This window comes from Bubalus bubalis, chromosome 18 (assembly GCF_019923935.1).
Source record: "Bubalus bubalis isolate 160015118507 breed Murrah chromosome 18, NDDB_SH_1, whole genome shotgun sequence".
NCBI lineage: Eukaryota > Metazoa > Chordata > Mammalia > Artiodactyla > Bovidae > Bubalus > Bubalus bubalis.
Window position 1 is genome coordinate 10,265,384 of NC_059174.1, and position 16,811 is coordinate 10,282,194.

The following is a 16,811-nucleotide window of genomic DNA, read 5'->3' on the forward strand; positions in this document are numbered from 1 at the left end:
TGGGCAAGTTTGGGAAACAGCCCAAGCTTTGAGGCCCCTCTGCAGCCCCCCGGCCTTCCCGGGCCGCCGCGGCCCCTCAAGGGCGGGAAAGTCCGGGAGGGGCGGGGCCAGGTGCGCCGAGGGCCTCCCTGTGCGCAGCTCCGCCCCGGGGGTGGGGCCTCACCTGCGGCAGGCAGGTAGGCGGCTACCTGGTAACCTGGGCCTGGCCCGGGAGGCTTGGGCGCGCGCAGCCAGCCCCGGCCACGCCAGGGACCGAAGGACGCAGGTACAGGCGGCCGCCGGCGGGACGGGAGGCTGGGCGAGGGGCCTGCACCCGCTCACTATGTTCGAAGGACGGTTCTCCAAGTTGCTGCAGAAGCTCGCCTTCTTTGGCTCGAGCCACAAGTACGAGCTGCTGGCGAAGGGCGAGTTGGAAACCTTGGTGAGTCCGGGCGCCCGGACGCGGGGCGTGCGACCTGACCCCCACCCCGTCCCACCCCACGACCCCGTCTGCGCACCGCAGGCTGCGCTCCCCCAGCTCGCCCGCCTCCCCCTGGTTCTAGAAAGAAGGCGTCTTCCTAACAACGCCAGCTTGCATCTCTGCTCTGGGCCCAGCGTTCGCCTTTTAAGCTTTTTAACTCTCCCATGCCAGCCCATTTTGCAGATGCGAGACTGAGGCCGAAACAGGGTAAATATGTCCGATAAGGGGCACACGACTAGCAATGACCGAGCAGGGGACCTAACCTAGGTTTATCTGACTCCAGAGAATTTAAATTCCCAGGTCTCCCCATCTAGACTGCTATCGAAATTTTTAAAGTTACTTAAATAGGGTGGGGGGGAGGCATTGGTGACAAAGTGTTGTGCAAATGTTTGAGCATAAACAGTAGCAGTAATGGTGGAAATCAGAGTAAGAGTGGCCATGCTTTTCAGTTCTGTTTCCGGCATCTCCAGAGCCACTTTCACAAAAACCACTCAGATTTGTGTGCTAGCTTTGCAACCTCCAGAGGACCCTCTAGGATAAACCAACAGGATTCTAGCGCCAGGAGAGTTTTTCCAGTGGACAGGCTGACACTCCTGTCCCCAAAAGCCCATCCACGTGGAGGACCCAGAGAGGCAGCGGGGTCAAGGGGTCACCAACTTTCTCCTTAGCTTGTAAGTGGAACTCACCACGTGATACCAAGAGCAGAGAACATGGTATTTCTGCAGAAGCATCTCTGGGTCTCTGCACTTTTTAAAGTGTAAATGAGTCGTTCAAAAATAAAATTCCTGAAGCGGTCCTCTGCAGGTGCTCATGGCCTTTTGACGGCTGAAGGGAAACCTCAAAGTTTAATTGACTTTTTAATGAATGAAAGCTGTTGGAAAATGTTGACAATGGTCAAAACATTTTGGTTGTATGAGTCTTAAATATTTGTGTGTGTGTGTTTGAAATAGTGTTTTATAGATGGAGACTAGCATGAAAATTCTGGTGCTAGGATGGCAGACCGCAGGGCTGTGTCTGGCCGTTCTCAAATAATCTCTCTTTTTCATATGTGAGGTGTATGTTAACCATGGGTTGGATACAAAGTCCAATTATTTCGCTGAAATCCATTTCTCTCCCTCTATGTATGCCGTGTAACTCATTCTGTTGAAGGAATTTGAAGTTAATTTGCCAGCCTGGTTGCCTGTTCTGTGTTACTTTTTCTATTTTTCTTTTTCTTTTCATCTTTGACTTTTGCATCAAGCTGGGTATTTTTCAGGCACTCCTGATGTCATTGGTTACAGCCAGATTCTATGGGATGCCTCGGTTTGCCAAGTACCTGAGGCTTCTCTGGTGGCTCCAACGATAAAGAATATGCCTGCAATGCAGGAGACCTGCGTTAGATCCCTGGGTCAGTAAGATCCCCTGGAGAAGGGAATGGCTACCCACTCCAGGATTCTTGCCTGGAGAATTCCACGGGCAGAGGGAAACTGATGGGCTACAGTCCATGAGGTCGCAAAGAGTCAGACACGACTGAGCAATTACCACTAACACTTAAGTGTGCCAGCTATGGGGATGATGTATCCTGAATAGAGATGCCAGGGAGAATTTGATCTCTGAACCAAAGGTGGCTTCATGCCCCCAGAGCTTTTCAGAGGGTCCCTTAAAAGTGGGATGGGTCTTCAACCTGTCTGTAGGTATTCGGGGGTGGAGGGGCACTCACCTACCTGGCGTGTTCTCAATAGCACCCTGAAGCACGTATGACGACTTGGCAGTGCGGGGGCGGTGAGACGGGAAACCCAGGCAGCCAGCCGTGCAGGCTGGCTGAGAAACCAAGTATCCTGTCTCTAAAGGCAGCTCAGCAAACCCAGGGAATTATAAAAAAGTAAATGAGGAGTGTGATGAGGGAGGCGGCCGGCCGGTCAGCCAGGTCACCTGTTTCCTGCCAGCTCAGCTCACAGTCTTTGCTCTCACACTTAAGTCCTCCACTTTGAAAAAGAAGCAAATTTGCTTACTGTGATCATTTCCTCAATAGTCGTAACTCTCCTTCATGAGCACTTGTTGTAGGTGGTGTCCTGGGCAGGCTCTGAACCTCCCCTCCACTTTGCCAAGTCACCCCAGTTATAATACTAATTATTATTGAGACCTTGTTGTGTCTCTTCACCCCTGAGTTGTGTTAATTGTATGCACGTGATAGATGAGGCTTTGGAGGCTCTCAGATTGGCCAGGTGGTAAGGTTACAGCTGTGTCCAAAACAAAGTTCATGGCAGAGACTGACCATCAACAGAGAAATCCACCAGTTTCCAGTAGGAAGGAGAATAAGTAAAAGTGGAGTGACTGGGCAGGGGACAGGTGGTTGAGACAGGGGTCAAGGGAGGAGGACCCAGAGTCAGGAGCATCCAAGGCTGAGTCAGCACAGTCCTTATGGCTCTGGAGATGGTTCATTCTTGCTGCATTTCCAACGTCAGGAAAAGGAAAGCATTTGGGAGACCTGCTTTCGTTACTGGGAAAAATCTTTCTCTGCCCATCAGAGAACCTTGGCTAAGGAAAATGTTGGACCAGAAATTCCTGCTTCCTGGATGACTCGGTGCCAACTCAGAAAGTTATCTTTGACCCTCAGGGCCCCCATCTCTTAACCGAGACTGGCATGGCTCCATCCCACACTGCCTTCCTGGTTGGTGAACTGATTCATCTCCCTGGGGCTCTGCAGGGCGAAGACTAGGTCCCAGCCGACCCGTGTCTTGGTCATTCGTTCAGCCCAGGTTCACCGAGCACCTGCCCTGTATCAGGCTGGTGCTGCACGCCAGGGATGGAGTGGAGGGAAGGATGCACACGCTCCCTGCCCTCGTGGTGCCCTGTCCTGAGACGGGCCCCAAACCACAGACCACAGCTGACTGTTAAATGAGAAGGGATGTTTAAGAGATTCATTGGAATGGCAACGACTAGGAGATGTGGGAAGGGCAGAGTTGATGGAGAGTTCTAGGCAGAAGGGAGTGAGGTGCAAGGCTTAGTGGGAGAGGATAAGGCTGCAGAAGCAGACCCCACAGAGGCTATGGGCCTTGTGAAGAATTTGGGCTCTCTCCATAGAGTGACAGGGAATCATGGAAAGGTTTTAGGCTGGGGCAGGACAGTCATTCATTTATTCGCAAATGTGCCAAACATGAGGCATGCAGTAAACAGAACAGACACAGTCATATTTGAGTTTTTAAGAGATCACACTTGGATTGCAGGAAGAGGAGTCTCAGAAGACTTACACACACAGAGGCACCCACAAAGATCTTTGGTGTTTCTCAAAATTTAGCAATATATGTCATCTTAAAGAAACGTACTGGAAGCCCCCAGGGTTGTCTTTTAAGTATTTATTATTCATCTGGCTGGTCTCAGTTGTGGCATGTGGGATCTTTAGTTGTGGCATGAGAACTCTTAGCTGTAGCATGTGGTATCTAGTCCCCTGACCAGGGATCGAACCCAGGCCTCTCACTTGGGGAGCACGGAGTCTTAGCCACTGGACTACCAGGGAAGCTCCCTCGTTGTCTTACGTTAGTCATGTCCAACTATTTGCGACCCCCATGGACTATAGCCCACCAGGCTGCTCTGTCCATCAGAATTCCCAGGCAAGAATACTAGAGCGGGTTGCCATTTTCCTCCTCCAGGGCATCTTACCAACCCAGAGATTGAACCCATGTCTCCTGTACTAGCAGGCAGATTCTTTACCTCTGAGTCCTGGGAAGCCCTTCATATACCAAAATGTGACTTGAATAAGTATAAACCTAAAATTGGCAATAAACATAGTCACATGCTTATTATGAAAACTACATTTATAGTAAGATTATGAAGTACACATGTAGCAATTGCGTTTTGATATGACTGGTGACGTTGTATCAAAAGTCGATCAGTGATGTGGAATGGTTGTGTTCGTTGTCGATTGCTGTGTAACACGTTACTCCCAAATGTGACAGCTGAAAATGACTTTCTCTCCCAGATTCTTTGAGTCTCAGGTCTCGGGGTGGTTTTCCTGGGTACTGCCGGCTCCAGGTCTCTCGTGAGGTTGCTGTCCAGCTCTCCCCAGGGCTGTGGTCTCGTCTGAAGACTCAGGGAAGAAGGGGGAGGGATTCCCGCCTGGGGCTGCTGGTGGGCCTCTGGCCCTGATTGCACGGGCGTCTCCTCGCTTCTGGCATGTTCTGTTGACTGGAAGGAGTCTAGGTCGAGCTGGTTCTCAAAGGGGAGGGGATGACACCAGGGTGTAAATAAAGGGAGACAGGGTGATGGAGGTTTCTAGAGGCTGCCTGCCACACTGGTGGAAAGAAATCGTCCCTTAAATGAGATCACTTGCTAAACAGAACCATGCCTGGTATGAGGTTTGCTCCTCAGCTGTCTGTTTTTGTTGGTGTTTTTATTAGTCTTGAGTCCGGTCTTTTTTTTTTTTCCTGGCTGTGTTGGGTCTTGGTTGCTCCATACAGGCTTTTCTCTAGTTGTGGCAAGTGGGGGCTCCTCTCTAGTTGTGGTGTGCAGGCTTCCTGTCGCAGGGCTCCTCCAGTTGCAGAGCACAGGCTCTAGGCACGTGGGCCCGGAAGTTGTAGCCCATGTGCTTAGCTCTTCCATGGCATGTGGGGTCTTCCTGGACCAGGGATCAAACCGATGTCCCCCGAGTTGCAAGGTGGATTCTTAACCACCAGGGAAGGCCTTGAGGTCCAATCTTCAGACTCTTTTTGAATTTTGATTTTGATAAAGCTTATGCTGGAAATGTTTAATTCCCCATATGTGTATAAAATGGCGTTTACACAGACCGAGACTGTGTCTGCTAGATCAGGGCAACCTGCCCGTCACATAATCATTGTAGAACTGGCTGGGTCACTTGAAGATAAGGCCTTGTGGAAGGGTTGTTTCTTCACCGTGTGTTGATGAGCATGCTCACTGCTCATCACCCGTGCCAGGTAGCCACGGGCAGAGACTGGGCTTGCAGACGGCCTCCCTGGCAGCATGGTTGCCTGCTTCGCAGGTCAGACTTCCTGAAGTCGATAGGCCGACGTCACCGCGTGCTGTGCGATGGCTCCGTGCTCCCGCCAAGTTCTCTCTGGGCTTCCGAGAAGCCTGTATCCCTTCAGCATGCCGTGTGATTGTTGTCCTGGATGCAGGTGTGACACCAGGGTCATGTGACAGCTATTTGTTATAAACCAGCCACCTGGAAGGTCTTTATGCTGTGTCATATTAGGCTAGTTATTAAAACATATTCAACGTCTGTAAGATCTTCGAAAACTTGCAGGCTTTTGAGAGCATGTCTGAAGATGCTGTGTTGGAAACCCTGCCCCAGACCTAGTGTTATGAGCCTCATTAAGGGTAAAGGACCCTGGATTCCTCGAGCTCCTGCAGGTGGGGTGGCTAGCAGGCTCGCAGCCGGCCATTTTCTGCCGTGTCTCACATGGTCGTCCTTCCGTGTCCTAATCTTTCCTTCCGACAAGGACACCAGACCCATCCTAATGACCTCATTTTAACTTAATCACGTCTTGGAAAGCCCTGTCTCCAGTCACAGCCTGAGGTGCTGGGGTTAGGACATCAGCATGTGGGTTTGGGGGAAGACAATTCTGCCTGGAATATAAGTTCCTTGTAGAAAATATCTGGGAGGGTATTTGTTGGGGGAGGGGCTTCTGTGGGCCATGGTGGGGGGATAGGTAACCTTCGTGGAGGTCTTAATCACTCTTTTTTCTTTAATTAAACTTTTTATTTTGTATTGGGGTATAGCCGGTTAACAGTGTTGTGATGTTACAGGTGAACAGCAAAGGAACTCAGCCATACATATGGGGCTTCCCTGGTGGCTCAGAGGGTAAAGCGTCTGCCTGCAATGCAGGAGACCTGGGTTTGATCCCTGGGTCAGGAAGATCCCCTGGAGAAGGAAATGGCAACCCACTCCAGTACTCTTGCCTGGAAAATCCCATGGACAGAGAAGCCTGCCATACATATACATGTATCCATTCTCCCCCAAACTCCCCTCTCTCCCCGGCGGCCACATAGCACTGAGCAGAGTTCCGTGTGCTATATAGTAGGTCCTTGTTGATTACCCATTTTGAATGTAGCAGTGTGTATATGTCCATCCCAAACTCTCTCACTGTCCCTTCCCCCATACATCTCCCCTGGCAACCGTAAGTTCACCCTCAAAGTACAGACACTCTTAAAACCGTGTTTGTCAGCCCTCCCTGTGTGCCCCAGAGCCCTGGAGATGACCTGTGTCCTTCCGGCTGGGCCGTGTTCACTGTGACCTTCTCGTGGGTGGGTAGCGGAGCCCAGCAGAGCACGTGTCTGACGCAACTTGAAACTCAAGTACTTACCAAGGAAGATGTGCTCCAAACTCATGATTCTGGAGTCCCTGGGGTGAGAGCAACTTGAAACCTCTGGAATGAAGTCAAGCCCTACCCGTAATTATTCTTTATAGTTCAAACCATTGAACCCAGACTACCGTGCTAACTGGGTCTGGTAGGTTTACAGCTAACACCCAGGATCACCCCAGGTACATCTCAGAATCCTTCTGTCTATTCCTCTCCAGTGAGACTGAGTTTGGTAGAACTTGTGGGTCAGGGGAAAGAGTATTGGCCTGAAAGACCGCACCTAACAAGGAGATCTTGGTTTAGGCAGGGGTCAGGGCCAGGAGCCCAGAGCCAGAACCCACCCAGGGTTCCATCCCCCTGGCTGTGTGAGTTTGGGCACATTCTCTGTCTCTGTACATCCGAATGTCTGTCTCTGAAAGCGGGTATGTGCCCTTAGTGGTTTCGAGGTTCCTCATGGCTCTTTGTGAAGATTAGATCAGGTGACGTGTGTAGGTGCTGACGCAAGTGTGCTTTCCCTGGGTGAATATAGTCATAAGACAAGAATAAATGAGAGAATGTAAGGAAAACTCAGCATGATGCCTAGCTCAAACAGCGGCGATGGTTTTTATTAGGAATCATCCCTGTCCCGTTGCTCTCTGAGCTCAGGTCAAGTGCGCAGCGAGATGCTCAGGAGCCAGACTGGCTACATAAATTGCAAGATGAAAATGTGGGACCCTTTCTTGAAAAACGGTTTAAGAATTTCAGGTCGGTGCCAGCAGGGCATTGCAGGCAGCACAGCCGGCCTGGCGGGGCGTCCTTGTGTGAGGTCCATGGTCGGAGATGCCAGACGTCCTTGCCATTTGCTTTCCTCCTTTTCAGGCTCCGCACAGCCTTCTTCTGCCCTTCACATACTTCTGTGGCTGCTTTAGAATAGCTCTTCCCCAAACGCAGTCTGGGGCCCAGGAACCTGAAGTCTGAGTCTCAGTCAGCCCTCTGGTGGTTCTGATGTTCCCTTCGTGTGAGAACCACTCTTTCTCCATCCCTGTGACATCCATCCTCCTGAGGCCAGATCCTTTTAGTGACTTAAACACTTGTACTACCCAGGGGAGCTTATAGTCTGGTGGGTAAGACAAATTATACTAGTGAGTATATAATTACAAGCTAAGATAAGCCCCGTGAAGGAAAGCAGCACGTGTAAGAAAGGAGTTGAACACAGCCTGTGTGTGCCTGTAGCCTGTGGGGATGCGGCTGCCGTCAGGGTGCAATCTGGGGAGACTTCCTGGAGGAGGTGGCAGGGACTTGGAGAACTGAGATTTGAAGGCAAGCTACCCATTCTCATTTTATTTTTTTACATAAGCCACATTTCACACACGCCCTGGAGGATGGCCTCCCTCCTATGACCTTGGGAATTCTGTAGGTTGCTAGTCTCATTCAGCTGCACTGCATCTCCAGTGTTAGAAATCCCCCCCCTGGGCTGCCCCTTCCTCCCTTCCCCAAGTGCCAGCATATTGAAATTTGAGTGAGTTTTGCCTTCACTGACCATTGAATTAGGCTAATGTTAGTGTTCTACTGTCTTTTATGAACCAGGAACACTACATTATTTTTTCTTTATCCTCCCCCGCCGCCCCACTTCTTTGTCCTTTTTCCTTTTCCCTTTTGAAACTTGTCTTAGTTTTTTGGTTTGATGTTTTGTTTTTTTCCCTCATGAACCAGAGTAAGTTTGCAGAGTCTGAAATTCCTCCTTCACTCCCTCACTTCTTTTCTCTCCTCCTTGATGGGGAGGTGGAGGGATTACTTGCCCTTTGCAACTAATCGGTTTGCAGTAATCAGATCGCCGTTGATTTGGGCAGTCCCGGCCTCCTTTCTCTGCAGTTCTAGAGAAGCTGTGATTAGGAACACTGGCATCCACAGCACTGGCCACCTGGAGGCAAAGTCCAGTTTTGCCACCTGCCAACGGAAGGTTCTAAGCCAGTTTCTTAATTCTCTCTTGCCTCTGGGTTTTCTTCTGTCCGGTGGGGTCAAGTGTACCTGCCTCAGAGCTCTGTTGTGGAGTGGAATGATTCCCTGTGTGTGAAGTATTCAGGCAGCATCTGATCACACAGTAATTACCGTTGTTTACATACAACAACATAAGTGTCTTTTTATTTATTTTTTGTACATACGTAGGGTCCTACAACGGGAAGCTCCTCCGCCCTTCACACTTCCCCACAGTGCACCCTGATCAAACACGTTCTTTTCTTATTTCTTTTTTTTTTTAAATTTTTGGCTGTGCTGGGTCTTTGTTGCTGAGCACAGGTTTTCTCTGGTTGCAGCGAGTGGGGGCTACTCTTCGTTGCAGTGCATAGACTTCTCACTGTGGTGTCTTCTCTTCTTGCAGAGCACAGGCTCTAGAGCACACAGGCTCAGTGGTTGCAGCTCTGGGCTTAATTGCTCCATGGTATGTGGAATCTTCCTGGACCAGGGATCGAACCTGTGTCCCCTACATTGGCAGGCAGATTCTCAGCCACTGAACCACCAGGGAAGTCCTCTTTTCCAGTTTCTTAAATTTTACTGAAGTACAGTTGATTTATAGTGTTGTGTGAGTTTCTTCTGTACAGCAAAGCAACTCAGTTATACATATATATATTCTGTTTCACCCCATTATGATTTATTACAGAATATTGAATATAGTTCCCTGTGCTCTGCAGTAGGACCTTGTTCTTAATCCATTTTATATATCAATATAATAGATTGCCTCTGCTAATCCCAAACTCCCAGTCCCTTCCTCCCCCAGCCTCTTCCCCCCTTGACAACCACGAGTCTGCTCTCTATGTCTGTGAGTCTATTTTGTAGATAAGTTCATTTGTGCCGTGTTTTAGTTTCCACATGTAAGTGATATCATATGGTAATGGTCTTTCTCTAACTTACTTCACTTAGTATGATCATCTCTAGGCTCTTCCATGTTGCTGCAAATGGCATTACTTCCTTTTTATGGCTGAGTAGTATCCCACTGTATGCATGTACCACATCTTCTTTATCCATTCCTCTGTTGATGGACATTTAGGTTGCTCCCATGTCTTGGCTCTTGTGAATAGAAGCACATTCTTTCCTAGCGGCTGTGTGGGCATTTTAATTTAACCTGCATCCCCAGCTGATGGGCTTTTGGGTAGTTTCCCTCCTTTCATTTTCAGAACAATGTTCTGCTGAACACCTATGGATGCAGCATATTATTTTGAATCCTTACAGAAATCCCTGTAGGAATCTGAGCCTTGGAAAATGAAGTAACTTGCCCAAGCCCACGCAACTCCCCAAGGAGTTCGGACTCAGGTCAGCCTAGATTCTGTGCATGAATTCTCCACTCCCACTGGCCAGGTTTCTCTTCTCTGAAGTTCCTGTTTTCCCTGTTGTAATCAATTAGTATTGGGCTGGACAAAAGGTGCCTTTGGATTTTTTAGGAAGAGCGTCTGGAAAACCCGAATGAACTTTTGGCCAACCTGGTATTTTATGACAAGTTGTGCTGAGGCTATGTCGATAGCCTGTTTCTCATTTTTGCTCAGTTTTAGCATCTGTTGGTGATTCTTGCCTGAACCCATTACTTTTTAAAAAATATTTATTTTTAATTGAAGGATAATCGCTTTACTGTATTATGTTGGTTTCTGCCATACATCAACATGAATCAGCCATAGGTATACATATGTCCCTTCCCTCCTGAACCTCCCTCCCACCTCCACTCCATCCCACCCCTCTAGGTTGTCACAGAGCCCCAGTTTGAGTTCCCTGAGTGATACAGCAAATTCCCACCAGCTGTTTTACCTATGGTAGTGTGTATGTTTCCATGCTACCCTCTCTATCTCCATTTGTCCCACCCACTCCTCCCCCTCCCGTCACATCTCCACTGCTGTCCTGAAAATAGGCTCATCAGTGCCGCCTTTCTAGATTCCAGGTATAAGTGTTAATATATGATATTTATTTTTCTGACTTACTTCACTCTATATAATAGGCTCTAGGTTCATCCACCTCATCAGAACTGACTTAAAATGCATTCCTTTTTATGGCTGAGTAATATTCCATTGTATATATGTACCACAGCTTCTTTATCCATTCATCTGTCAATGGACATCTAGGTTACTTCCATGTCCTAGCTATTGTAAATAGTGCTGCAATGAACACAGAGGTACATATGTCTTTTTCAATTATGATTTCCTCAGGGTATATGCCCATAGTGGGATTGCTAGATTACATGGTATTTTTATTCCCAGTTTTTTTAACGAATCTCCATACTGTCTTCCATAGTGGCTGTATCAATTTACGTTCCCACCAACAGGGCAAAAGCGTTCCCTTTTCTCTACACCCTCTCCAGCATTTATTGTTCATAGATTTTTGATGATGGCCATTCTGACCAGTGTGAAGTGATGTCTCATTGTAGTTTTGATTTGCATTTCTCTAATAATGAGTGACATTGAGCATCTTTTCATGTGTTTATTAGCCATCTGTGTGTCTTCTTTGGAGAAATGTCTGTTTAGGTCTTCTGCCCATTTTTTGATTGGTGAACCCATTACTTTTAGAATGTTTGCTGAACAGCAATTTTCCAAGTTTATCATTCCTGCCTCATTTACTACCTGGTGCTTGGTATCAGAAAGAGCTGCCCTAACTCACAGACCTAGAGAATAAACCTACGGTTACCGGGGCACAAGGACAGGGGAAAGGGACAGTTAGGGAATTTGGGATGGACATGTACACACTGCTATATTAAAAATGGGTAGGGACTTCCCTGGTGGTCCAGTGGCTAAGACTCTATGCTCCTAATGCAGGAGGCCCATGTTCCATCCCTGGTCTGGGAACTAGCTCCCAAATGCCACAGCTAAGACCCGACACAGCCAAATAAATAAAAAAAATTTTTTAATGGATAACCAACAAGGACCTACTGAATAGCACATGGAACTCTGCTGGGTGTTATGTGGCAGCCTGGATGGGAGGGCAATTTGTGGGGAGAATGGATACATGTATATGTATGACTGAGTCCCTTCCCTGTTCACCTGAAGCTATGGCAACATTGTTAATCAGTTATGCCCCAACACAGATAAAAAGTTTAAAAGGAAAAAAGAGCTGCCCCTTTCTCCTCTTTGTCTAGTTGTTCGTGTATTCATTCATGCATCATTCATGCACTCACAAATTCCTGTTCTTTTAGGTGGGTTAAAATTTGTTGCCCTCATTTTTTTTTTTATCCTCATGCCCAGATTTGGCCATTAGAAGCCTTTTCTCATGGTGACTTTTCTGTCCTCTGGACATCTTTCCGTCATTCTCTGAGCATGTGCCTGCTCTCTGGCATAACAAGACATTCCAAGCTCATTCATTGTGTACCTTCCCTGGGCCAGCCCTGGAGCCAGCCATTTCTTCTAGGAGCCTTGGCTCTTTTCACCGGAAGGATACGTATTTATTTTTAAAATTTCTTTTGCCGCACCTGGTCTTAGTTGTGGCATATGGGCTCTGTAGCTGTGGCGTGCGAACTCTTAGCTGGGGCCTGTGGGATCTAGTTCCCCGACCAGGGATCAAACACGGGCACCCTGCATTGGGAGTGATGCATTAGCCGCTGGACCACCAGGGAAGTCCCAGAAGAAGGGTATTTAGAAATCAAGATCTGGTGTGCTGTGTGCCCATGGTCCTGGGGTGTTATGGCCTCTGGGCCCTCTCAGGTGTGTGTCCGTGTACACTGTTAGAGCCATATTCAGTTTTATACTTGTGTGTGCATGTATACGTGTATATTTTATATATTTGATCATAGCTTTCAATCCAGGGCTGGTGCCAGCTCTGTGTATATTTGTAACTCCCTTCCCCGACAGCAAGAGTGCCAGCTCACATTATGTTTGGTATATATTTGCTTATTACCTAATCTCCCTGTGCGTAACCAGGCTCCTCACCTTGCCACCCACCTGTTGGTCCCCAGTCCCAGCGGCCTCCTCCGAACCCAGCTCTCGTGTTGACTGCACTGCGCCACCTGCTTCCCCACAAGACCTGCACTCTGAGCACCTCACGTCGTATTGGCAGTTCTTTGCTGTCTGGGTTCACACCACCATCATTCACATACAGAGAACACCAACACTAACTAGGTGTGATCTCAGGACCTGGAAAACACCTCTCTGAAACCCGTATTGACCTGAGGCTGGACCTTGAGAACCTCTGCCTCAGCAATGCTCCCTGTGTGGTATCATTATTCCCATTGTACAGAAGAGAAAGCGGAGGCTCAGAGGAGTCAAAGGGCTTGTTGAGCGTTGCTTGGCCGGTAGCTGGGGACCTGGATCAGGGCCCAGATCAGTGACACAGTGCCTGGTGATGCTCCCTCCCCCAGTTTCTGCAGTTAGGGTCCCCCGCCCCCAGCATTAAAATGCAGTGGGGCGGCCCTTTGAGTTCATTGGCATCCCTCTTGCCTCCTGTTGCTCTGTGCTCCCAGCCCTGCTGCCCTCCTCGTGGGTCCCTCCCATCACAGCCTCTGCCCTCCCTTCATAAGCTGACATTGGCCCAGTCTTTGATCCTGAGCATCCTGGCCTAGGAAGGCCCTCCCCTCCTGCTCCGGCTCTGTGCCAGGCTTAGTCAAGACTGGTTTCTCCTCCTTGGAATCAGAAGATCTTACTCAGGGTTCAGGATCCGACAGGACGCAAAAGGGGGCCCAGTAGAAGTCTCTTGCTGCCTGTTTCCCACCCAGTTTCGAGCTCTGAAGGCAACCAGCCCCTGGTCTCTGTGCCCTGATTATGCTAGCAAACCCATCCTCTTCTCTGCTTGGTTATAGACAGGCTAACCTATTATGATATGCTTTGCCCTTTTTTTTTTTTTCTTCTCAGTCTATTGCTAAAGGTACCACCACTTGGGAATACTGCTGGGCAGTGTCTGTTGCTCAGTCCCTCAGTCGCGTCTGAATTTGTGACCCCGTGGACTGTAGCCCACCAGGCTCCTCTGTCCGTGGAATTCTCCAGGCAAGAAGACTGGAGGGGGTTGCCATTTCCTACCGTTTCTTCCCGACCGCGGGATCGAACCGGTGTCTCTTGTGTCTCCTGCATTGCAGGCGGATTCTTTACCACTAGGGCCACCTAGGAAGCGCACCAAAATCTCCCTTGTATTCGTCTCCATCCTCACGCGTGAAGAAGGCGCCTCAGTGATAATGCTTTGTAAGAACTTGTATTTGCCCTTGACAGCTTTGTTGGTGATGACTTCGCCATTTGCCCAAAACTCAGCTCACATCTCTTCCTCAGTCAGGTTTCACATGCGTTCAGTTTCTGCCTTCTCCTTCTCAAGTGTTTCTCTGTCTTCACTGTCCCTCTTGATCCTCTTTAGCTCCCGAACTTTCCAGGCCTCCTCTTCTCCTCCTCATTTTCATCATCAGTACTGAATGGATCCAGGGACTGCTTGTTCTCCTCCACGGTACCCATCCTTTATTACTGGCATGGGGTCGTTTCCAGTGCTTAGTCGTTACAGGCACTGTTGCGGTGGCTGACTTTGAACACAAACCATTCTGCAGTAAATGAATCTGCAAAAGAAATGACTAGAACAGGTCCATTTTCAGCTTTTAAAAAATATTTATTTTGTTTAGGCTGTGGCGGGTCTTTGTTGCTACGTGGGCTCTTCTCTCGTTGTGACGAGCAGGGGCTCTTCTCTCATTGTGACGAGCGGGGGCTCTTCTCTAGTTGCGATGTGCAGGCTTCTCGCTGCAGGGGCTTCTCTCGCTGTGGAGCACAGGCTCCAGGGCTTTGGTATTTGCAGCGTGTGGGCTCAGTAGTTGTGGCTCCCGGGCTCCAGAGCACAGGCTCTGTACCTGTGGCACACAGGCTTGGTTGCTGCGCAGCATGTGGGATCTCCCCGGATCAGGTATCAAACCCCGGTCTCCTGCATTGGCAGGCAGATTCTTTGCCACTGAGCCACCAGGGAAGCTCTGTCTTTATGGAAATCACCTATTCTGGATGTTTCATAAAAACCGTCATGTGATAACATGCCCTTTTGTGTCTGTCTTCATCAGCATGAGGTTTTCGAGGTCCGTCTGTGTTGGAGAATGTTGTTTCCTAGGGTTAATGAGCAGAGTACCCCAGACTATGATGGCTTCAAGCAACAGAAATTTACTCTCTCACAGTTCTGGGGCCAGACGTCCAAGATCGCGGTGTGGGCAGGGCCTGGCTCTAATGGCCGTAGTGGAGAACCTGTCCCGTGCCTTTCTCTTAGCTTCCAGTGCTGCTGGTGAGGCAGTGGCCTGGGCTTGTAGTGGGATCGCTCTCTGCGGGTCTGTCTCCGTGTCCAGGACTCTCCTTACGAGGTCATCAGTCGTATCCAACTGGATCTCACCCTGATGACCTCATTGTCACCTTTTTACCTCTGTAAAGACCCTGTTTCTAAATTCAGTCACATTTGAGGTTCAGGGGGTTAGGACTTCAAGATAACTTCTCTTTTCTTCCAGTTTTATCAAGATATAAATGGACGTACAGCATTGTGTGAGTTTAAGGTGTACAGCCTCATGATTTGACTTACATCATGAAATGATTATCACAGTAAGTTCAGCAAACATCCAACATCTCATATTTTTCCCTTGTGATGAGAACTTTTAGGATTCACCCTCTTAACAACTTTTGTATATAACATACAGCAGGGTTCATTATATTTATCAATTTGTACATCACACGCCTGGTACTAATTTATCTTATAACTAGAAATTTCTGTCTTTTGACCGCCTTCATCCAACTCACCGTCCCCACCTCTGGTAACCGTTAATCTGATCTCTTTTTCTATGAGATCAGATTTTGCTTGTTTTTGAAGTTTAATTGACCTCCAACAATATGTTAGTTCCTGGCATACGTCATTTCGATATGATGATCATGTCAAAATGATCACCAGGATAAGCCTAGTTACAGTCTGTCACCATACAAAAACATTACTGAATCAGTCTACATAGTCCTCACACTGTATGTTTATACCCGTGGCACGCTTATTGTGCAAATGGAAGTCTGATCCTCTTCATCTCCTCTATCCATTTCTCTCCTCCCAACCCCTCCGCTCTCACAACCCCATGTTTGTTCTCAGTGTCTATGGCTCTTTCTGTGCTGTTACATCTGTTCATGTGTTTGCTTTTTAGAGCCCACATATAAGCGATATCATACGGTGTTTGTCTCTCTGTCTGACTTCACTGAGCATAACGCCCTCTGTGTCCATCCATGTTGTTGCAAATGGTGAGGTTTCATTCTTTTTTTTATGGTTGAGTAGTAGGAATATTGTGTGTGTGTGTGTGTGTATACATATGTAGACACCACATCTGCCTTACCCACTCATCTATTAATAGGCACTTAGGTTGCTTCCATATCAAGATACCTTTTTTTGAAGACACAATTCAACATATAGTGTAGCATGCATCAGTACTTCATTCCTTCTTTAAAAATCTGTTTTTTATTTATGTATTTGGCTGTGCCAGGTCTTAGTTGTGACATGTGGGCTCGTTACTTGCAGGCTATGGGATTTTCAGTTGCTTGCCGCGTGTGGGATCTAGTTCCCTGACCAGGGATCGAACCCAGGCGCCCTGCATTGGGAGTGCAGTCTTAGCCACTGGACCACCAGGGAAGTCCCAGCACTTCATTCCTCTTTGAGGCTGAATGATATTCCTTTGTGTGAAAGAGCACACCTTGTTACTGCATCATCTGCTGATGGACTCTGAGCTGTTCCGAATTGTGCTGCTATGAACAGCCAAGAGCTTGTCCTTATTCGCATCCCTTTTTTTCAGTTCTCTTGTTCACACGCCCGGAAGTATGTCCGTGGTTTTCACTTACAGAGCACAGTTGGAGGCCAGACAGCCTCCCACTGTGGGCTCAGACTCCGTCCCCACGGTCATGGTCACGGTCATGGTCACGGAACACAGCTGGGGTTAGGAGCCTCCCACTGGACCCTCCTCCTCCAGGCCGCCTTCCCAGCCCCTCCCCTTATCCACACAAGCCTCTTTCAGCCATCTGGCTGGCTCCCAGGGACACACAGTGTTCCCAAGAAAGGGTGGGAATTCTTGCTAGTCTTGGCCACAAAGGCAGAGGGATTGGATGCCTTTGATCCTGTTCTGTTTTGTTTTGTTCTTGTTCTGG

At 48.5% G+C, this 16,811-nt stretch overlaps 1 protein-coding gene across 3 annotated transcripts in view; it reads left to right on the top strand.

Annotated features, from left to right (window-relative positions):
* Positions 1-16,811, top strand: part of ATP2C2 (ATPase secretory pathway Ca2+ transporting 2) — a 76,279-nt gene continuing 59,468 nt past the window's right edge. Inside the window, exon 1 of one of the 3 annotated variants that reach the window (XM_044932215.2) lies at positions 1-421. In XM_044932215.2, the coding sequence (XP_044788150.2) occupies positions 323-421 (99 nt within the window). In that variant the 5' untranslated portion in view covers positions 1-322. The remainder of the gene's footprint in view (positions 422-16,811) is intronic. The other 2 variants (XM_044932214.2, XM_006045715.4) reach the window with 2 other exon arrangements.